A 25,948-nucleotide genomic window follows, 5' to 3' on the forward strand; every position below is an offset into this window, starting at 1 on the left:
TGCTGGTTAACATTGTGGTGTAGTTCCATTACAATTGCTTCATCCAATTCCAAGATATAAGCTAGACAAAAAAAGTGGAAGAAAAAAAATAACAAGAAAAAAAGAAATGAACAATAACACTATGTCACCCCAACTCCGTTGAGGGTGCCATAATTATTATAAAAGGATATACAAACTCATCTTATCAAAATTCCATAACCACGTTTCATATATAATTGATACGTATTAATATGTTATTCTGTTCTTCGAAACTTACCGTATACATTAACGTGTCCGAAATGAAGGGCACGTTTTTCTGGTCGAAATGTTCTCGACAGCGTTGTGGATTTCGACATAGATTTAAGCTCTGGTCTATCAACCAACTGTTAGTTTCATTGATGGTATCAGCATACAGAACAAACTCTCTGTCAACATCCTTCCTAGAGTTATCTGGATTCAATGTTCCTGTCATGTATATGTTATGTGTTAATGTTTTACTCAATCATCACTGTAGTAATTTCACTGGTGTTAAACTGATAATTGTAACTGGAATTACGACGATCCCAATATGGCGACGGCAGAAATAGGTAAAATCTTTTCAGTCATTTTTCTCAAATGTAGCACGTTGTTGTCAAGAGTTACTCAGCTGCAAGGTTTTTCTATACCATTACATCATATTTGAATCGTAACGGTGCACTATAATTGTCTAAGCGCTCAGAAAATTGCCGTCGAAAAATTCGGGATGATAATCGTAATTCGATGGCATTTTTCTTGTTTGATAATCGTAATTTCTTTATGGGATAATAGTAACTGAAAAATGATAAATGTGTCTTCCAGCTTGTCAATGGTATTTTGTGTGTAAAAACGGCAATATCCAGTTAAACGATGACATTAACGCGCAAAATAAAAAATAATGAAGCAACTTACATGTTAATATTTAGGACAAATTTACTTACATGTAAATATATCTCGATTTATAATTGACAACAATATATATAACCTTTTAGCATTATCCCATATCCCAAAAGTGCAATCCTTTCAAATGAAAGTCGCGTATACCACATTTCAATATGCCATATGTTTTGCCTCAAATATTGAATATATCCAATCGACTTTTAAATCAATAAAACGGCAAGTTAACCTCCCCTATCTCAATATTCTCTATACCACGGGGGTGACTGTGGGTTACTTCCTATATAAATATATAAGTTATAACATGGATCAGATTTTTGGTCTTCGACAATACATGAAAGGGGATATTTTTTTTTTTATTTCAGCAGCACGCCAGAAGTGACACCACCCCTTCTCCCGTGCCTTATACAGACCTCATTTATCATAAGATCGCTGTCAGGTTTGAGTTCCCTGTTGTTTATATTCGGGGATGGGTCCACAAATTATGTAAAAAGGAAATTGGGGGGGGGAACGTTTATACTAAATTTCTGCGAGAAATGAAAATTTTTTTCCATCAGTTACTTAACTGCATTATTGGATTTAACAGTTGATACTTTGATTGGTGGATATGAGTTTTCATTTTGCCCTTTTCCTTATATTTCAATAGAAATACATATAGTTTAATTTTGGAGTGAAATGTATCCCGGTTAAAATAGCCGTTCATATTTTTCACTTTTGTTCTGTTTTACACTGATATTTTATATGATTTTTAAAATTGAATTCAAATATTTTGATTAAATACCCATTATTTTATGACGTTTCTTTAAACAGGGTGGATGGTAAAGGATCTGGAATAGTTACCAGTTTATTGTTACTATTGTTTATTGTTACTTGTGTTTTTTGTTCCTTGTGTTTATTGTTCCTTGTGTTTATTGTTACTTGTGTTTATTGTTCCTTGTGTTTATTGTTCCATGTGTTTATTGTTACTTGTGTTTATTGTTTTTATTAGCCTTAACTGAATGGCGCGTATAGTCTTGCGAAGCATTTGAAGGACTGAAAAAAACCACAAATATATATTATATATATATGTGTTTTGGTCCTCAGAAGGCATAATATATAGATCATCACGGTCGAAACTGGTTTAATTACAAATACTTTAATAGATAATCAAACAAATATTTTGTGCTTCAGAAAAAAGCATGACAATTAATTATGAAAGGCTAATTTTTGTTTTTATTTGATAGAAAAGTACTAAGTATATGGTAATCATGCAAGTACAAAAATGTTCTTTGTTACCTTCAATATTTTTTCTCTACAATAACTTCCATGCATATGTATGCAGCATATTTTTCATATACCAAGTATTTATGATTTCTTGAATCAGTTTGTTTCTGATATGGCGGAATATGCGCTATGATTTCTTAAAGTTGCAGTTATTCTTTGAATAAATATAGCTTGTAAGGTAATTCAAGGTCACATCAATTTGATTTCTTGATCTTCGGGCTTTTGGCCAAACTATTAAAGAACACAAATCCATGTTTGCCAATGAACTCCACGTCACCATGTGCTTAACTCCATAACACACAAAGCATTCCAACTTTTCTTTACTCTTATATTATCATTAAAAGTTTTAAGGATGTCATATTATTAGAATGCCAAACTAAATTGGTGTTGTTAAAATTTATAGTTATTTTCTGAGATATCGAAATGTCAGTGACGGTCATGAAGTAGCTAAGCAATTTTTATAGTATTTATGGGCTATACAATTTTTTACACATTCAAAAAGGTGTGACATTTGTTTTCAAGTCCGTATTTAAATAGAAGACCAAACAATATTTCTTTTTAACTCTAAACATGAAGAGATCATGATGACATTTTTAAAATTTTCTCCCATATTTTGTGACGGTCCTAGTTCCTGGAGTTTTCAGTATTTTAACATAGTTCGTGTTTCCCCATTTACAAATTTATTGAAGCTGGTCCCCCTTCCAATTTTATGATATATACTAGTATGTAGCTGTTTACATTAGAACTGTTCATCATATATGCACAAAAAGAAATGTCATAAGATGTGGGAACGTTTTCGTGATTAATTCATCACCATATTTTCATCATATGCTATCAGATAGACGTTTTTCGTGTCAATCAGTTACGATTATCTTCTTATTTATTGATACCGAAATTACGATTATCATTTTTGCGAGTAACGATTATCATCCCGATTTTTTCGACGGCAATTTTCTAAGCGCTTAGACAATTATAGTGCACCGTTACGATTCAAATATGATGTACATGTAATGGTATAGAAAAACCTTGCAGCTGAGTAACTCTTGACAACAACGTGCTATATTTGAGAAAAATGACTGAAAAGATTTTACTTATTTCTGCCGTCGCCATATTGGGATCGTCGTATATAATTCCAGTTACGATTATCAGTTTAACACCAGTGAATTTGAAACTAAAGAATTTCAAAGGTAAAAGGTTAACCGCATGTTTATCAGTATTGATTATTAACGTGAAGCGTCAAGGACATTTGGTATTCACAGCGATTAAACACTAAAATAAATTGGCAAGAACGTTTGTATCCACAGAGGTCGTTCACTAGTGTGAATTGCCAATAACGTTTGGTATCCACATATGTTGTACATTAGTGTGAAGTGCCAAGTGCGTTTGGTATCCGCAGAGGTTGTACACTAATGTGAATTGCAAAGAACGTTTGGTATCCACAGAGGTTGTACATTAGTGTTAATTGTCAAGAACGTTTGGTATATACAGAGGCTGTACACTAGTGTGAAGTGCCAAAAGCGTTTAGTATCCACAGAGGTTGTACACTAGTGTGAAGTGCCAAGCACATTTTGGTATACACAGAGATGGTACACTAGTGTGAAGTGCCAAGAACGTTTGGTATATACAGAGGTTGTACACTAGTGTGAAGTGCCAAAAGTGTTTGGAATATACAGAGGTATTACACTTGTGTGAAGTGCCCAGAACGTTTGGTATATGCAAATATGTACACTAGTGTGAAGTGCTCAAAACGTTTGGTATACACAGAGGTGGTACATTAGTATGAATTGCCAAGGACGTTTGGTATTCACAGAGGTTGTACACTAGTGTGAAGTGCCAAGGGCTATTGGTATTCACAGAAATTGTACACTAGTGTGAAGTGCCAAGAACGTTTGGTATCCACATATGTTGTACATTAGTGTGAAGTGCCAAGAGCGTTTGGTATCCGCAGAGGTTGTACACTAATGTGAATTGCAAAGAACGTTTGGTATCCACAGAGGTTGTACATTAGTGTTAATTGTCAAGAACGTTTGGTATATACAGAGGTTGTACACTAGTGTGAAGTGCCAAAAGCGTTTGGTATCCACAGAGGTTGTACACTAGTGTGAAGTGCCAAAAGTGTTTGGAATATACAGAGGTATTACACTTGTGTGAAGTGCCCAGAACGTTTGGTATATGCAGATATGTACACTAGTGTGAAGTGCTCAAAACGTTTGGTATACACAGAGGTGGTACATTAGTATGAATTGCCAAGGACGTTTGGTATTCACAGAGGTTGTACACTAGTGTGAAGTGCCAAGGGCAATTGGTATTCACAGAAATTGTACACTAGTGTGAAGTGCCAAGAACGTTTGGTATCCACATATGTTGTACATTAGTGTGAAGTGCCAAGAGCGTTTGGTATCCGCAGAGGTTGTACACTAATGTGAATTGCAAAGAACGTTTGGTATCCACAGAGGTTGTACATTAGTGTTAATTGTCAAGAACGTTTGGTATATACAGAGGTTGTACACTAGTGTGAAGTGCCAAAAGCGTTTGGTATCCACAGAGGTTGTACACTAGTGTGAAGTGCCAAGCACATTTTGGTATACACAGAGATGGTACACTAGTGTGAAGTGCCAAGAACGTTTGGTATATACAGAGGTTGTACACTAGTGTGAAGTGCCAAAAGTGTTTGGAATATACAGAGGTATTACACTTGTGTGAAGTGCCCAGAACGTTTGGTATATGCAGATATGTACACTAGTGTGAAGTGCTCAAAACGTTTGGTATACACAGAGGTGGTACATAAGAATTAATTGCCAAGGACGTTTGGTATTCACAGAGGTTGTACACTAGTGTGAAGTGCCAAGAGCGTTTGGTATATACAGAGGTTGACACTAAATGAAGTGCCAAGAACGTTTGGTATATACAGAGGTTGTACACTTGTGTTAAGTGCCCAAGTATCCACAGAGATTGTCCACTTGTGTGATATGCCAAGAACGTTTGGTATATACAGACTTTGAGGTTTACACTAGTGTGAAGTGCCCAGAACGTTTGGTATATACAGAGGTTGACACTTAATGAAGTGCCAAGAACGTTTGGTATATACAGAGGTTGTACACTTGTGTGAAGTGCCCAGAACGTTTGGTATCCACAGAGGTTGTCCACTAGTGTGATATGCCAAGAACGTTTGGTATATACAGACTCTGAGGTTTAAACTAGCGTGAAGTGCCCAGAACGTTTTGCATCCACAGAGATGTACACTAGTGTGAGGTGCCAAGATTGTTTGGTATGTACAGAAGTTGTACAGTAGTGTGAATTGTCAAGAGCGTTTGGTATCCACAGAGGTTGTCCACTAGTGTGAAATGCCAAAATGAATTGGTATACACAGAGGTTGTCCTCTAGTGTGAAGTGCCATGAGCAATTGGTATTTACAGAAGTTGCACACTAGTGTAAAGCGCCAAGAATGTTTGGTATATCAAAAGGTTGTACACAAGTGTGAATTGCGAAGAATGTTTAGTATATAAAGAGGTAGTACACTAGTGTGAAGTGTCAAGAAACTTTGGTTTCCACATATGTTGTCCACTAGTGTTTATTGCCAAGAAAGCTTGCATCCACAGAAGTTGCACACTAGTGTGAAATGCCAAGAATGTTTAGTATATAAAGAGGTAGTGCACTAGTGTTTATTGCAAATAACGTTTGGTATCCACAGAGGTTGTACAATAGTGTGAATTGCCAAGAACGTCTGATATCCACAGAGGTTATTCACTTTTTTACCTATTATGTCTATTTGTTTGCTGACACATTGTTGTCAATATTATGGGAGTTCTATGCGATTGTCATACAAGTGAGAGGTTTAGCTAGCTATAAAACCAGATGTAATCCAATATTTTCTACATAAGGAAATTCCTGTACCAAGTCAGGAATATGACAGTTGTTTTCTGTTCGTTTGATGTGTTATAGCTTTAATTTTGCCATTTGATAAGGGACTTTCCGTATGAATTTTTCTTGGAGTTTATTATTTTCGTTATTTTACTTTTTATCTTGTTTGAATTGACATGAACGCATGGTATCCACAAAGGTTGTACACTAGTGTGAAGTGCCAAGAACGTTTGGTATCCACAGGGGTTGTACACTAGTGTGAATTGCCAAGAACGTTTGATATCCACAGAGGTTTTACACAAGTGTGAATAACGAAAAGCATTTGGTATCCACAGAAGTGTCCACTAGTGTGAAGTGCAAAGAACGTTGGGTCAATACAGAGGGTGTACACTAGTGTGAATTGCTAAGAATGTTGTGTAATCACAAAGGTTGTACACTAGTGAGAAGTGCCAAGATCGTTTGGTATCCACAGAGGTTACACATTAGTGTGAAGTGTCAAGAAAGTTTAGTATTCTCTGAGGTTTTACACTAGTGTGAAGTGCCAAAAACGTTTGTATTCACAGAGGTTGTACACTAGTGTGCAGCGTCAAGAATGTTTGGTATTCACAGAGGTTGTACACTTTTGTGAAGTGCCAAAAATGTTTGGTATCCACAGAGGTTGTACACTTTTGTGAAGTGCCCAGAACGTTGGTATCAGCAGAGGTTGTATACTATCTTCACTTCTTTTATAGATTCGTTTTGTTAATTTTGCAACAATCAATGTTTATGTTGTTTTAAAATTTGCTCAGATAGGAAGTGATGCACTCTTCTGGTATAACCGTTACATCAATCCCGCTGTTAGTCTTTGACGCTATAAAATCCAGTTTTGGAAGGAACATAAACTATCTTTACCGATTTGTAGTGTTTTTTTGCTACTATAAAAACAGGGAGAAGTGGTATGTTTTCCGATGAGACAATTATTTATCAGCAACCAAGGGACGAGGATGTAAATAACTATTTATCAGCAACCCAGGGACGATGATGTAAATAACTATTTACCAGCAACCAAGGGACGAGGATGTACATAACTATTTACCAGCAACCAAGGGACGAGGATGTAAATAACTATTTACCAGCAACCAAGGGACGAGGATGTAAATAACTATTTACCAGCAACCAAGGGACGATGATGTAAATAACTATTTACCAGCAACCAAAGGACGATGATGTAAATAACTATTTACCAGCAACCAAGGGACGAGGATGTAAATAACTATTTACCAGCAACCTAGGGACGAGGATGTAAATAACTATTTACCAGCAACCAAGGGACGAGGATGTAAATAACTTTTTACCAGCAACCAAGGGACGAGGATGTAATAACTATTTATCAGCAACCCAGGGACGATGATGTAAATAACTATTTACCAGCAACCAAGGGACGAGGATGTACATAACTATTTACCAGCAACCAAGGGACGAGGATGTAAATAACTATTTACCAGCAACCAAGGGACGAGGATGTAAATAACTATTTACCAGCAACCAAGGGACGATGATGTAAATAACTATTTACCAGCAACCAAAGGACGATGATGTAAATAACTATTTACCAGCAACCAAGGGACGAGGATGTAAATAACTATTTACCAGCAACCTAGGGACGAGGATGTAAATAGCTATTTACCAGCAACCAAGGGACGATGATGTAAATAACTATTTACCAGCAACCAAAGGACGAGGATGTACATAACTATTTACCAGCAACCCAGGGATGATGATGTAAATAACTATTTACCAGCAACCAAGGGACGAGGATGTAAATAACTATTTACCAGCAACCAAGGGAGGAGGATGTAAATAACTATTTACCAGCAACCAAGGGACGATGATGTAAATAACTATTTACCAGCAACCAAGGGACGATGATGTAAATAACTATTTACCAGCAACCAAGGGACGAGGATGTAAATAACTATTTACCAGCAACCAAGGGACGAGGATGTACATAACTATTTACCAGCAACCAAGGGACGATGATGTAAATAACTATTTACCAGCAACCAAAGGACGATGATGTAAATAACTATTTACCAGCAACCAAGGGACGAGGATGTAAATAACTATTTACCAGCAACCTAGGGACGAGGATGTAAATAACTATTTACCAGCAACCAAGGGACGATGATGTAAATAACTATTTACCAGCAACCAAAGGACGAGGATGTACATAACTATTTACCAGCAACCCAGGGACGATGATGTAAATAACTATTTACCAGCAACCAAGGGACGAGGATGTAAATAACTATTTACCAGCAACCAAGGGAGGAGAGTGTAAACAAATATAGATCATCAAGTGGCCTTCGACAATAAGCAAAAACCCTTACCGTATCAACACACTTTGTGATAACTTATATAACTTATAAACAAAATTTATAAAAGTAAACCATTATAGGTCAAAATACGGTCTTCAACACGGAGCCTTGGCACCTATGCTAAAATTTTTATTTCTGAAGAAAAATGCAGTTGTAAGTGCTTAAATGAAAGTTTGTATAATTTATGAGTCAGAACATTAATAATCAACACGATTTATATCTATTTTGATAAGATTAAAATATATTTAAGTCTGATTTTTGCGTAATTTATGTGCGTACAGTGTCTGGGTAACACATTTCAAATGATTTTTTTCCTATTTTCTGATTGCCTTGATATCTGCAAAAGGGACTTTTTCAGAATGTTAATAATAACTCTAACGAAAAATCGCAGCTTCTTTATTATTCTATGTAACATTTTTTCTACAAACTAAATTCAATCAGCGAACATGAAGTTTATGTCCATCCTGTTACCGCTAATTAAATCAACCGTTAATTTTTTTCCCTACGAATATTGAACTAGTCAGTGTTGTTTTCAAAAGGTCAAGGCAACCTAAAAACTTAACACAGCACGTTTTTTGCATAACAGTGTAGAGAAAAGATATTTCAAGACATTTAGTGAAACAAATTAGAGGGTACCCTTTTGTCATGTCTATGCTGTTACCAAGTTGAACATATTTATTAATTACACCAATATTATACCAATATATATTGTGAATAGTGCAATAACGTGTTGGAAACCAAAATCACAAAAGAAAAACATTATCACTTCATCAAAGGGAGTAGTTATTTCACAACAGCATTCATAAATGAAGAAATTTGTCTATCCTGTTATGTCTATCCTGTTACTATTGTTACAGTAACAGGAAAGACAATATTTGACAGAAACGTCTTTTAAAAAGTTTAAAATTACATACAGTTGTACACATAATGAAATGGTTCGTTGTTTGAACTCATCTAAAGGTTATAACGTCTTAATCTTTGCAATTTAGCATTTGAAGATGCAATACTGCTATCGGTAACAGGATAGACAAAAAGGGCAACAGGATAGAACTTAATGTGGTGATATATCATTAACGTACGTTCTTGTTACCAATAAAATAAAGACAAAAGTAAACCAACATGCGGAGGAATTACTTGATGTTGGGTTTATTAGAAAGAGAAAAAATGCTGAACATATTGAGATACTATCGTAGACTTGCATTACCGGTGTTTATTTTTATAACCTTTGAAATCCAATTTTTAGAGGCATTTTTCAGTACGACATGGGATATTGACAAATAATCTTTCATTTCACAGATTGAAATATATAGAAGTTTTTACTCTTGAAAACCATCTTATTGGCAATGAAAAACAAGCTTAAAATTTTATCGAAACGTTTTCTAGATAACCGGAAATTTCTGTTGAACATGGTAACAGAAGAGACAAAATATTGTACCACCTATCAAAAAATGTTTAAATATATTCTTGTATGACTTTATCAAGATTGCGTCTTTTTATATATTGTTCCATAAGTACTGTTTGTTTTGATTTGCTTATGAAGAGGGTTGATAACTTTAAATAAATATTTCAATTTCAAAATTCGACATTTTTTGAAAATGACCCATACAATAGACACAACTGATAAGTATGTAATTAGATAAACATTCACAGCTCATAAGTATTAGGTGCTCTCCCGTTTTAAATGGGGACGTTAATTCCAACGTCGCGTGTAGGCAACGTGACACACTATCTGCACGTAAAAAAACATTCAGTGGCATATGAGTAGACTCAAAAGTGTGGGGGAGGGCCAGATTTCGAAAGAGACTATAAAAGTAAGTAAGCTTCTTCTTAAAGTTTTATTTTCTATATTTGTTTTTGTTCTTGCCAAAAAGTGTGGGGATTATTTTTTTGGTTTTGGTCTTGTTTTCTTATAAATATTTCTTATGTTTATTTATTTGTCACGAATAATATAACCTTAACAGGTTAGTAATCATAAAATATGATGCAAGTAACGACAACAAAAGTACATTGTGTATGAGTATGATTCGTTACACAAAATCCCGACACGCATTTAACAAAATAAAACAAAGATACATTTGAATGTTGTTCTTCATCTCAAAGTAAAAATAATACCCTCAACACCGAGCAAAGGCTAGCACATTAGTGAAAGTTCGGGCTGGTACTAGCACCATGTGGGGTATACTTATCAGATTTTAATACATTTACTTGCTTACACTAAGATTACTTACCAGATATGAATACATTTGCTAGTTATAACCAAACTTTTAATTGTAGACAACCTTACCAGGTTTACATATCAGTAAGATCCCAACCAACCCCGTATCAATGTCTTTGCGTGATCTGATATGTGGATGGTAGCCAACAGGGATACAGTTCTCATCATCTTCTGTTGGGGCAAACGTATTTTGCATGAACCATCTGTATGTATACGTCTGTCCTGGTGGTACAGCATCATCTAACTTATCTCTACCGGAAGTGCCATCCATGTACAACGATCCTATTCAATAAATTAATATTAAATCTCTACTTGTATGATTATGTACTGTAGAATATATGTGATTTATGAATATCAAACCTCTATGTGTAAGATTATGTACTGTAGAATGTATGTGATTTATGAATATCAAACCTCTACGAGTATGATTATGTACTGTAGAATGTATGTGATATATGAATATCGAACCTCTACGTGTATGATTATGTACTGTAGAATGTATGTGATTTATGAATATCGAACCTCTACGTGTATGATTATGTACTGTAGAATGTGTGATATATGAATATCGAACCTCTACGTGTATGATTATGTACTGTAGAATGTATGTGATTTATGACTATCGAACCTCTACGTGTATGATTATGTACTGTAGAATGTATATAATTTATGAATATCAAACATCTACGTGTATGATTATGTACTGTAGAATGTATGTGAATTATGAATATCAAACCGTTACGTGTATGATTATGTACTGTAGAATGTATGTGATTTATGAATATCGAACCTCTACGTGTATGATTATGTACTGTAGAATGTATGTGATTTATGAATATCGAACCTCTACGTGTATGATTATGTACTGTAGAATGTATGTGATTTATGAATATCAAATCTCTACGTGTATGATTATGTACTGTAGAATGTATGTGATTTATGAATATCAAACCTCTACGTGTATGATTATGTACTGTAGAATGTATGTACATTTATGAATATCAAACATCTACGTGTATGATTATGTACTGTAGAATGTATGTGATTTATGAATATCAAACATCTACGTGTATGATTATGTACTGTAGAATATATGTGATTTATGAATATCAAACCTCTACGTGTATGATTATGTACTGTAGAATGTATGTACATTTATGAATATTAAACTTCATTTTAACCATTAGTCGTCCTAGACATGAATGAAGTATTTGTCACTGGACGTTAACCAACGACAAGAAATACAATTTGTTAGGATTATACATAGAAAATGTATAGTTATGTGAATAGAAAGACATTTTGTAAAGATTATGCAAGGAAAAGGCATAGTTACAGTGTATGAGAATAGAAAGACAGTTTCATATAAAATATCAGAAACTTTCTCTTTTAAATGCTTGAGGTTAAAATAAGAATAAAATGTTCATCGTACTTTTCTTCATGCTATGACCGAATAGTAAAAAATTGCTGGTCATTCCTTTATAAGATTGAATTACCTGTGTTATTTCCCCGTATGATGTAAAGTTAACAATTTTTTGAATCAATCAAAATGTCTTCTGTATTTTTAAAAACAGTCGAAATAATAAGATCAAATCACATCATTATCGTTAAGTTAATGATAGTCTTACAAATTAATTTGCATTCCTGCCTCAAAATTTGCTTATTTCATTAACAGTCGATCGTTTGTTACTATTTTCGATTTAATATGGCGGAAGAAACGCGGACTACTTTAAGCAGAATGTAATAGATCATATTTGTTAGCAATAAAATAAAAATGAACTGGAAGAAAAGATAATTTTTCTAAAAATAGGAAGATCATTTGACAGTGGTAACACAATTGTTTGGCAAAGGTAAGACCACATTAATATTTTGGTCATTTAATTAAAAATCTTTTACCTGATGCTACAGACGGATAATTTTGTATCAGATGCTACAGGCGGATAATCTCGTAGCAGTTGCTAGAGGCGGATAATTTTGTATCAGATGCTACTGGCGGATAATCTCGTAGCAGATGCTACTGGCGGATACTTTTGCAAAGTTTAGAGGGATCAGGTGGTGGAGAGGTAACGGAACGGTTGCAAGATCATTACAGATTTAATATTTGTCAGAAATTCTACAGATTGATGAATTCTACAGATTACAAAACATTAAAGGAATATATTTTCGAAGTCGGGTTTAAAGATATAAACCTTTTATGAAAGACACTTTAAGCAGCCAACCAAGCCAGCAGCTATTTTTCCAGCAGCCAATTTTTATGACATACCTAAAAAAAACAACATGAGGGATGTATAAATTCCCTGCCCCGTCCGGACTGGTTTTTGTTAGACAGTTGTTGTGCTTTGTTTCGATCTGATGCATTAAGCACATTTAATCTGATTTTTAAAGTTTGTTTCATCTGATTTTTATAGTTTGTTTAATCTGATTTTTATAGTTTGTTTAATCTGGTTTTCATAGTTTGTTCTTATGTTGTACTGTTACATCACTGTCCCAGGTTAGGGAGAGGGTTTGGCGCCAGCAAACATGTTTAATCCCGCCATTCTTTATGTGCCTGTCTAAAGTCAGGAGTCTGTAATTCCGTGGTTGTCGTTGGTTCATGTCTGTCATATTTGTTTTTCGTAAATTGTTTTCTTATAAACTACACCGTTAGTTTTCTCACTTGAATTGTTTCATGTCAGAGCTTTTTATAGACGACTATACGGTATGGGTTTTTCTCATTGTTGAAGGCCGTACGGTTGCCTGTAATCATTATTGATAACCTACACTTCATATGAACTTTGGGGGATAGTTGTCTCATTTGCAGTCATACCACATTCTTTATATATATATATATTTATATATAAAAACAGAATTTGACTCAAACGTTCCAAACATTACCATTGTAAATGTTTGATTTATGTAAGTTGAGACGAATTGTGTTAAACATATATTTTCAATTGAAATTAATAAGGAAGATGCATATATATTGAGGGTATCCATACATTCGCCATTCACAAATATTTCATGTTAAAATGGGGTCTGTTTATCGAAGCTGTCCTAGGATCTGTCCTACGACCTATCTTAGAAATAAATTAAGATAAAGTTAGGACCGACTTACGACATGTCTCAGTATGCACATTAAAGCTATATTAGGACTATCTTAGCTAGGATATCCTAACTACTGTCCTAAGTATAAGCGTAAAGAAAAATAGGATTTTAAAATTCTAAATGTTTAAGAATGCATCGAATTTCACCGGTAGTAAATGATTATAAGATTGAAGATTAGAAATATTATGTGTATCAATATCAAAACAATAAATGATATGTATATAATAATTATACATTCAAACTTTAAGAAAAAAAAACACAAAAGTTTATACAATAATTGAACAAATTATTTGTAATAAAAGTTATCGGTAACACTCATTATATATTTAAGAGCGAGTTTAATTCGAAGTGTCATGGTTTTATAATTTGCAGAGTTCAAATGCAAATCTCGTGCATCTTTCATTTAGATACGGAGTACATACATTATTTCATTACGGATCACAGGCGCTTGGGGGTGCCACCCCCTTTTTCTGAATTTGTTTGTTTGTTTGTGTTTTAACAATTTGAACCTACATGTTCATTTACTGAATGTGATTTATTTATATATATATATATATGATGCCTATGAATAGAGGGGCATCACATATACACTAGCTACTGTTTTTGTAATATCTTTTGAATAAGAGTAAGAACATTTTAAATAGTGAAATTAGGTCAAAATACAAAAAAAACATTTACTTATAAAAATTGAAATATACCAAAAAAATATTTAGAAAAGGAGGGATTCAAAACGCCTGTGTTAAGGACGTGATAATCCATACATGCGTATAATATTAATGTCACCCAAATAGTTTAGTGAATTATAACAGTCCGTACGCGTTCTATTGCTACACAAATTATTAATACTTCCTAAATAAACATATATAGGTAGAGGTCGTATGTGTTTACAAATAAACAATCATAAAATATATCCTTAAGTTAGGACAACCTAAGACCATCTTAGGACACCCAAATAGGTGTCCTAAAGTTAGGACGATTCCTATGACTTTTCCTATGTTACGACATGTCTGATAAACCCACTTAGGACAAAGATAAGATGATCTTAGGACATGTCCTAGTCGATAAACCGGCCCCTGGAATTAGTAATTTGTGTCGTTTGGTTAAAATTTTCTACACCGCATCTCCTTTCATAATAATTATAATTCAGAGATTATAACTATATAATGTACACTAAATAAATATTTATAAGCAAAATAATATGAGTTTGATGTAAAAAGACCTGAGATAAAGTACCTTCGCTGTCTTTAAAATATTGTACACCGTGAGGATGAAGTCCATAAGGCCTTGATGCTAAGTTCCGGAAGTGAACATACAACACATCACCAGTTTCTCCTTTAATTGTAGGCCCAACATATCCCATCCATGGTGCTGGTTTAATCTCCCTTCGGAAAGAACCATCAGTGAACTGTTTTAACATCACTTTCTTATAAACACTTCCTATCCTGTCCTCTTGTGGTTGTATAAGTCTGTCTGATATACTGAATAAATGAATAAGCACGTCAACAATATCTAACATTGGAGGGACTATATGTATGAATCTGTCTGATATACTGAATAAATAAATAAACACGTCAACAATATCTAACATGGGAGAGACTATATGTATGAGTCTGTCTAATATACTGAATAAATAAATAAACACGTCACCAATATCTTACATTGGAGAGACTGCCTGTATGAGTCTGTCTGATAAACGGAATAAATAAATAAACATGTCAACAATATCTAACATTGGAGAGACTATACCTATAAGTCTGTCAGATATACTGAATAAATAAATAAACAGGTCAACAATATCTAACATTGGAGAGACTCTATGTATGAGTCTGTCTGATATACTGAGTAAATAAATAAACACGTCAACAATGTCTAACATTGGAGAGACTATATGTATAAGTCTGTCTGATATACTGAGTAAATAATAAACACGTCAACAATATCTAACATTGGAGAGACTCTATGTATAAGTCTGTCTGATAAACGGAATAAACAAATAAAACACATCAACAATATCAAACATTGGTGAGACTATACGTAAAAGTCTCTGATATACTGAGCAAATGAATAAACACGTAAACAATATCTAACTTTGAAGAAACTATAAGTATAAGTCTGTCTGATATACTGAATAAATAAATAAACACGTCAACAATATCTAACATAGGAGAGACTCTATGTATGATCGAGTCTTTCTGATATACTGAGTAAATAAATAAACACGTCAACAATATCTAACATTGGAGAGACTATATGTATAAGTCTGTCTGACATACGGAATGAATAAATAAAACACGTTAACAATATCTAACATTGGCGAGACTATACGTAAAAGTCTCTGATATACTGAGTAAATAAATTAACACGTCAACAATATCTAACATTGGAGAAACTATATGTTTAAGTCTGTCTGATATACTGAATAAGTAAATCAACACATCAACAATATCTAACATTGAAGAGACTATATGTATAAGTCTGTCTGATATACTGAATACATAAATAAACACGTCAACAATATCTAACATTGGAGAGACTATATGTATAAATCTATCTGATAAACGAAATAAATAAATAAACACGTCAACAATATATAACATTGGAGAGACTGTGTGTATAAGTCTATCTGATAACTTGAATAAATAAATAAACACATCAACAATATCTAACATTGGAGAGACTATACGTACAAGTCTCTGATACACTGAATAAATAAATAAATCAGTCAACAATATCTTACATTGGAGAGACTATATGTATAAATTTGTCTGATAAATGGAATAAATAAATAAACACGTGATCAATATCTAACATTGGAGAGATTGTATGTATAAGTCTGTCTGATATACTGAATAAATGAATAAGCACGTCAACAATATCTAACATTGGAGGGACTATATGTATGAATCTGTCTGATATACTGAATAAATAAATAAACACGTCAACAATATCTAACATGGGAGAGACTATATGTATGAGTCTGTCTAATATACTGAATAAATAAATAAACACGTCACCAATATCTTACATTGGAGAGACTGCCTGTATGAGTCTGTCTGATAAACGGAATAAATAAATAAACACGTCAACAATATCTAATATTGGAGAGACTATACCTATAAGTCTGTCAGATATACTGAATAAATAAATAAACACGTCAACAATATCTAACATTGGAGAGACTCTATGTATGAGTCTGTCTGATATACTGAGTAAATAAATAAACACGTCAACAATGTCTAACATTGGAGAGACTATATGTATAAGTCTGTCTGATATACTGAGTAAATAATAAACACGTCAACAATATCTAACATTGGAGAGACTCTATGTATAAGTCTGTCTGATAAACGGAATAAACAAATAAAACACGTCAACAATATCAAACATTGGTGAGACTATACGTAAAAGTCCCTGATATACTGAGCAAATGAATAAACACGTAAACAATATCTAACTTTGAAGAAACTATAAGTATAAGTCTGTCTGATATACTGAATAAATAAAGAAACACGTCAACAATATCTAACATAGGAGAGACTCTATGTATGATCGAGTCTTTCTGATATACTGAGTAAATAAATAAACACGTCAACAATATCTAACATTGGAGAGACTATATGTATAAGTCTGTCTGACATACGGAATGAATAAATAAAACACGTTAACAATATCTAACATTGGCGAGACTATACGTAAAAGTCTCTGATATACTGAGTAAATAAATTAACACGTCAACAATATCTAACATTCGAGAAACTATATGTTTAAGTCTGTCTGATATACTGAATAAGTAAATCAACACATCAACAATATCTAACATTGAAGAGACTATTTCTATAAGTCTGTCTGATATACTGAATACATAAATAAACACGTCAACAATATCTAACATTGGCGAGACTATACGTAAAAGTCTCTGATATACTGAGTAAATAAATTAACACGTCAACAATATCTAACATTGGAGAAACTATATGTTTAAGTCTGTCTGATATACTGAATAAGTAAATCAACACATCAACAATATCTAACATTGAAGAGACTATATCTATAAGTCTGTCTGATATACTGAATACATAAATAAACACGTCAACAATATCTAACATTGGAGAGACTATATGTATAAATCTATCTGATAAACGAAATAAATAAATAAACACGTCAACAATATATAACATTGGAGAGACAGTATGTATAAGTCTATCTGATAACTTGAATAAATAAATAAACACATCAACAATATCTAACATTGGAAAGACTATACGTACAAGTCTCTGATACACTGAATAAATAAATAAATCAGTCAACAATATCTTACGTTGGAGAGACTATATGTATAAATTTGTCTGATAAATGGAATAAATAAATAAACACGTGATCAATATCTAACATAAGAGAGATTGTATGTATAAATCTGTCTGATATACTGAATAAGTAAATCAACACGTCAACAATATCTAACATTGGAGAGACTATATGTTTAAATCTGTCTGATAAACGAAATAAATAAATAAACACGTCAACAATATATAACATTGGAGAGAATGTATGTATAAGTCTACCTGATAACTTGAATAAATAAATAAACACATCAACAATATCTTACATTGCAGAGACTATACGTACAAGTCTCTAATATACTGAATGAATATATAAACACGTCAACAATATCTAACATTGGAGAGACTCTATGTATGAGTCTGTCTGATATACTGAATAAATAAATAAACACGCGTCAACAATATCTTACATTGGAGAGACTATATGTATAAATCTGTTTGATAAGTGAAATAGATAAATAAACACGTCAACAATATATAACATTGGAGAGACTGTATGTATAAGTCTATCTGATAACTTGAATAAATAAATAAACACATCAACAATATCTAACATTGGAGAGACTATACGTACAAGTCTCTGATATACTGAATAAATAAATAAATACGTCAACAATTATTATATCTAACATAAGCGACATTATATGTATGAGTCTGTCTGATATACTGAATAAATAAACAAATACGTCAACAATATCTAACATATGAAAGACTATACGTACAAGTCTCTGATATACTGAATAAATAAATAAATACGTCAACAATTATTATATCTAACATAAGCGACATAATATGTATGAGTCTGTCTGATATACTGAATAAATAAATAAACACATCAACAGTATCTAACATTGGAGAGACTATAAGTATAAATCTGTCTGATAAACGAAATAAATCAATAAACACGTCAAAGATATATAACATTGGAGAGACTATATGTATGAGTCTGTCTGATATACTGAATAAATAAATAAATACGTCAACAATATCTAACATATGAAAGACTATACGTACAAGTCTCTGATATACTGAATAAATAAATAAATACGTCAACAAATTATTATATCTAACATAAGCGACATTATATGTATGAGTCTGTCTGATATACTGAATAAATAAATAAACACATCAACAATATCTAACATTGGAGAGACTATATGTATAAATCTGTCTGATAAACGAAATAAATAAATAAACACGCCAACAATATATAACATTGGAGAGACTGTATGTATAAGTCTATCTGATAACTTGAATAAATAAATAAACACATCAACAATATCTTACATTGCAGAGACTATACGTACAAGTCTCTAATATACTGAATGAATATATAAACACGTCAACAATATATAACATTGGAGAGACTCTATGTATGAGTCTGTCTGATATACTGAATAAATAAATAAACACGCGTCAACAATATCTTACATTGGAGAGACTATATGTATAAATCTGTTTGATAAGTGAAATAGATAAATAAACACGTCAACAATATATAACATTGGAGAGACTGTATGTATAAGTCTATCTGATAACTTGAATAAATAAATAAACACATCAACAATATCTAACATTGGAGAGACTATACGTACAAGTCTCTGATATACTGAATAAATAAATAAATACGTCAACAATTATTATATCTAACATAAGCGACATTATATGTATGAGTCTGTCTGATATACTGAATAAATAAACAAATACGTCAACAATATCTAACATATGAAAGACTATACGTACAAGTCTCTGATATACTGAATAAATAAATAAATACGTCAACAATTATTATATCTAACATAAGCGACATAATATGTATGAGTCTGTCTGATATACTGAATAAATGAATAAACACATCAACAGTATCTAACATTGGAGAGACTATAAGTATAAATCTGTCTGATAAACGAAATAAATCAATAAACACGTCAAAGATATATAACATTGGAGAGACTCTATGTATGAGTCTGTCTGATATACTGAATATATAAATAAACACGTCAACAATATCTTACATTGGAGAGACTATATGTATAAATCTGTCTGATAAGCGAAATAAATAAATAAACACGTCAGCAGTATATAACTATGGAGAGACTATATGTATGAGTTTGTCTGATATACTGAATAAATAAATAAATACGTCAACAATATCTTACATTGAAAAGACTATACGTACAAGTTTCTGATATACTGAATAAATAAATTGATACGTCAACAATTATTATATCTAACATAAGCGACACTATATGTATGAGTGTGTCTGATATACTGAATAAATAAATAAACACGTCAACAATATCTAACATTGGAGAGACTATACCTAAGTCTGTTTTATATACTGAGTAAATAAATGAACACGTCAACAATATCTTACATTGGAGAGACACGGTATGTATAAGTCTGTCTGATATACTGAATAAATAAATTAACACGTCAACAATATCTTTCATTGGAGATACTCTATGTATGAGTCTGTCTGATATACTGAATAAATAATTAAACACGTCAACAATATCTTACATTGGAGAGACACGGTATGTATAAGTCTGTCTGATATACTGAATAAATAAATTAACACGTCAACAATATCTTTCATTGGAGAGACTCTATGTATGAGTCTGTCTGATTTACTGAATAAATAAATAAACACGTCAACAATATCTTACATTGGAGAGGCTCTATGTATGAGTCTGTCTGATATACTGAATAAGTAAATCAACACGACAACAATATCTAACAATGAAGAGACTATATGTAAAAGTCTGTCTGATATGCTGAATAAATAAATAAACACGTCAACAATATCTAACATTGGAGAGACTCTATTTATGAGTCTGTCTGATTTACTGAATAAATAAATAAACACGTCATAAATATCTAACATTGAAGAGACTATATGTAAAAGTCTGTCTGATATACTGAATAAATAAATAAACACGTCAACAATATCTAACATTGGAGAGACTCTATGTATGAGTCTGTCTGATATACTGAATAAGTAAATCAACACATCAACAATATCTGACATTGAAGAGACCATATGTATAAGTCTGTCTGATATACTGAATAAATAAATAAACACGTCAACAATATCTTACAATAGAGAGACTCATGTATGAGTCTGTCTGATAACTTGAATAAACTAGAGGCTCTCAAGAGCCTGTGTCGCTCACCTGATTCTACTTTGGTTTTGGAAATCATGTAAAAATAGATTAAGATCATAACAGATACCCTAATGATGATTGAGGCCAGATTTGGTTGAATATTGGCCCCGTAATTTAATAAAAAATCTTGAGGGTATGTATTTCCAGTAGGGTCTTATGTTAAACCACGTCCCCTGCTGGCGGCCATCTTGGATGATGGTTCGGCTACAAAGTAACAACACTTAGTCAGCACCTCATTAGGAACATTCATGCCATGTTTGGTTTCATTCCATTCAGTGGTTTCTTCAAAAGAAGACTTTTGTATGTATTTAACATAGGGTCCTTTGTTAAACTAGGTTCCCCTCTTGTAGCCATCTTGGATGATTGCTTGGCTACAAAGTAACAACACTTGGTCAGCACTTCATAAGGAACATTCATGCCATGTTTGGTTTCATTCCATTCAGTGGTTCTCTAAAAGAAGACATTTGTACGTATTGTCCATAGGGTCCTATGTTAAACTAAGTCCCCCGCTGTCGGCCATCTTGGGTGATGGATCGGCTACCAAGTAACAACACTTGTTCAGCACCTCATAAGGAACATTCATGCCATGTTTGGTTTTATTCAATTCAGTGGTTCTCTAAAAGAAGACATTTGTATGTATTGTCCATAGGGTCCTATGTTAAACTAAGTCCCCCGCTGGCGGCCATCTTGGGTGATGAATCGGCTACAAAGTAACAACACTTATTCAGCACCTCACAAGGAACATTCATGCCATGTTTGGTTTCATTCAATTTAGTGGTTTTCTAAAAGAAGACATTTGCATGTATTTCCCAAAGGGTCCTATGTTAAACTAAGCCCCTCTCTGGTGGCCATCTTGGATGACTGATCGGCTTCAAAGTAACAACACTTGGTCAACACCTCATAAGGAAAATTCATTCCATGTTTGGTTTCATTCTAATCAGTGGTTCTCTAAATGAAGACATTTGTATGTATTGTCTATAGGTTAAACGAAGTCCCCTGCTGGCGGCCATCCTGGAAAATGGATCGGCTTCAAAGTAACAACACTTGGTCAGCACCTCATAAGAAACATTCATGCCATGTTTAGTTTCATTCCATTCAGTGGTTCTCTAAAAGAAGACATTTGTATGTATTGTCTATAGGGTTCTATGTTAAACGAAGTCCCCCGCTGGCGGCCATCTTGGATGACGGATCGGCTACAAAGTAACAACACTTGATCAACACCTCATAAGGAACATTCATGCCATGTTTGGTTTCATTCCATTCAGTGGTTCTCTAGGAGAAGTTCAAAATGTAAAAAAGTTAACGACGACGACGGACGACGACGACGGACGACGGGCGCCAAGTGATGAGAAAAGCTCAATTGGACCTTTGGGCCAGGTGAGCTAAAAAATAAACATGTCAACAATATATAACATTGGAGAGACTATATGTATAAGTCTGTCTGATATACTGAATAAATAAATAAATACATCAACACTATCTAACATTGGAGAGACTGTATGTATTTATAAGAAAGTCTGATATACTGAATAAATAAACAAACACGACAACAATATCTAACATTGGAGAGACTATATGTATAAGTCTGTCTGATATACTGAAGAAATAAATAAACACGTCAGCAATATCTAACATTGGAGAGACTATATGTATGAGTATGTCTGATATACTGAATAAATAAATAAACACGTCGCAATATCTAACATTGGAGAAACTATATGTATAAGTCTATCTGATATACTGAATGAATAAATAAACAGAGTCTCTTCAATGTTAGATATTGTTCACATGTTTATTTATTTATTCACTATACTAATTCGCCGATAATTTTCCACGTGAAGTAACCTTAACTACGATACCTCTCATTAGAACTTCGATCAACGCACTGCACAAGTGTGAGAGAAAACAGTGATGAAAGAATGTAAACAAACATGCACTTGAAGGTAAATAGTAATGATTGATCGTTAAAAAACAAATTAAATGCACCCAATTATTTAACAACTGTAATGGAAAAGTTTTTTAATTGGCACATAGGAACGCATGGAACTATATAGGAAAACATTAACATTGTCGTATAAATTCACTTATTTTTTACGTGTTTCATGATTCTGTGTTGATTGTTTAAAATGTCACGATCCGTTAAGATTTGGCAAGAAACTCGAAAGTAATATTTGGCTTGGGTTGAACACTCACTGAATGAAATATTAGTTGTCAATAATACTTTAGGACTCGTGTAACAAACTTCAGTTATTTATTCATATATAAATTTATTTCACATAGGACTCATTTTCAGTAATACTGGACTATATGCATAGTCAAGCAGACCTTTCTTGTGTATCACGTGCCTATTTCTAGAATAGTAAACAAAGTCCAAGTACTTGCAAAGAGGTTTGAGTTCGTACCGACCGATAAAGCAGCCATCAATGTGGTGGTGGTATGGCGTAAATACTACCAGGTAGTTATTAAGAATCAAATTATTTCTGTTTTCTACACTTACATGTAGGTCCTTGCGCTTCATTTTGGTGGAACATTTACAACTTAACTCCTGTTTTTCTGAATTTATAAAAGCCAATAGTTTGAACGGTAACAGGTAGATACAAACATTGAAAATTGCACGTACAATTATTGCAGCCAAAATAAAGAAAGGTATTGACTTTGATTTATTTATTATTATAATGTTTATCATTTGAAGTGATTGATTTAAGAATGGCTATGCATGTAAATAAATCTTTGTATTTATCGATCAATTGTCAATTTAGAATTGCAAATGAGAGACAAGGGAATGTTAATCATATCGAATGGGAAAATTACTTGGTTCAATTAGTTTTATCATTAACCCAAGAGTCATTTTTAAAGTTTAATGTGTCGCTTTCTTATTGACATTCTCCCAGTATCTCCTTGCATATATGAAATGAAGAAATATTATAACGAAGATATCCACTTACTTTTCAGTAATGTATGCGTTTGATCGAAAAAACGTTGTAGTGTATTGTCGGACACGGATGTGTGAGACTCTGATTAATGAAGTAACCACTGTCTAATTTATATGCTACATTAAAGGCCAAAGAAACATAGGTGAATATATAAATTACAAAAAAAAATCATATATATAAAATTAGGTTGAAGATTTAACATTCTGAACTTTGTATATAAAACTCCATTCAAGACATCTATGAAACAAAATACCCCTTTGTGTATAAATCCATTAATATCATGTATGCTTTCTTACGTATGAATAGAATACAGATAACAAACAGGAATTGCAATACATTTAAATAAAATTGTTATAAAGAATTGAATATGTTCAAACTTCGATATTATCATATGGTAAAATTCGGTTTTTCGAATAATAATAAATACATAACAAAATTAATTATAACGAGTTAATCAGCTTACTATTACATACAAAACATAAAAATAAGAAGAAGTGGTATGATTACCGATTAGCCAACTCTCCACTAGAAACCAAATGACGTAGAATGATAGCAACTATATGTCACCGTACAGCCTCCAAAAATGAGATAAACCCATAACGCAAAGCAAGCTAAACAAGACCCCGCAATAATACATAATTCGAATGAGAAAACTAACGGCCCGATTTATGTACAAACAATAAACGAAAAACTAAAAAGCCCATTCAGAAAACAGATTTGATTAAGAGATCATGAATTTTATGCTTCACCACGCATTAAATTCGTTAACGAATCTGAGGTAGGTAGATATGATTCCTTTAGTATTCTACCTTTAAATGTTTGAGACAAATTAAATTCTGTAAGGTTTGTTTCTTAAAGAACCATGTTATGTCAAAGAACGTCTCGTCCTTTTCTAAACAAAAGTTCATCGGAAGATACCAAGACCTTGTTGATAAATATTCCGTATCAACTTGACAAATAATACATGATGGTCTTGAAGTATAGATTCTAGGTACTGACGTTTTTTATCATCTTAATTAAATGTTATAGTGTTCTAATGATTTGTCTTTGTATATTTCTAACCTTTACTGTTTAGTCCATTTTTTGGTACATACTTTTTGCGTGGCTAGGTATTTATACATCCCGCCATTGTGTTATTGTGCTATGGTTATTTTTGTATTCTTGTCTTTCATTTTGCTTATGTACTTGAGTCTATAAAGTGTCTATATGCCATCTTGCATACTTGTCTATAGAGTGTCTATATGCCATTTTGTTTTTCTTTGTTGAAATAGTTATATTTTTATAGTGATTAAGATTATAACACAATATTGACTGCTGTACCACAATTTTTGACACTTTTACCTATTATGTCTGTTTGTTTTGCTTACACATTATTGTCAATATAATGGAATTCTATATGACTGACATACAAGAGGGACGAAAGATACCAGAGGGACAGTCAAACTCACAGATCGAAAACAAACTGACAACGCCATGGCCAAAAATAAAAAGACAAACAGACAAATAATAGTAAAGATGACACAACATAGAAAACTAAAGACTAAGCAACACGAACCCCACCAAAAACTGGGGGTAATCTCTGGTGCTCCGGAAGGGTAAGCAGATCCTGATTCACATGTGGCACCCGTCGTGTTGTTTATGTTATTACAAATAAAAGTGAGCGGTTTAGTTAGCTATAAAACCAGATTTAACTCACCATTTTCTACATAATCAAATGCCTATACCAAGTCAGGAATATGACAGTTGTTTTCCATTCGTTTGGTGTGTTTGAGCTTTTGATTTTGCCATTTGATAAAGGACTTTCCGTTTTAAATTTTCCTTAGTTCGGTATTTTTGTTAT

At 32.9% G+C, this 25,948-nt stretch overlaps 1 protein-coding gene across 1 annotated transcript in view; it reads right to left on the reverse strand.

The window, feature by feature from the left end:
• LOC127733366 (ferroxidase HEPHL1-like) overlaps positions 1-25,948 on the reverse strand; it is a 60,814-nt gene that overhangs the window by 21,291 nt on the left and 13,575 nt on the right. Inside the window, exons 2-4 of the mRNA XM_052242735.1 lie at positions 14,902-15,146; positions 10,657-10,869; positions 257-444 (exon numbers count right to left, since the gene is read on the reverse strand). Coding sequence (XP_052098695.1) covers positions 257-444; positions 10,657-10,869; positions 14,902-15,146 — 646 coding nt within the window. The remainder of the gene's footprint in view (positions 1-256; positions 445-10,656; positions 10,870-14,901; positions 15,147-25,948) is intronic.

Source organism: Mytilus californianus, unplaced genomic scaffold (genome assembly GCF_021869535.1).
Source record: "Mytilus californianus isolate M0D057914Y unplaced genomic scaffold, xbMytCali1.0.p SCAF_3, whole genome shotgun sequence".
In the NCBI taxonomy this organism is placed as follows: Eukaryota; Metazoa; Mollusca; class Bivalvia; order Mytilida; family Mytilidae; genus Mytilus; species Mytilus californianus.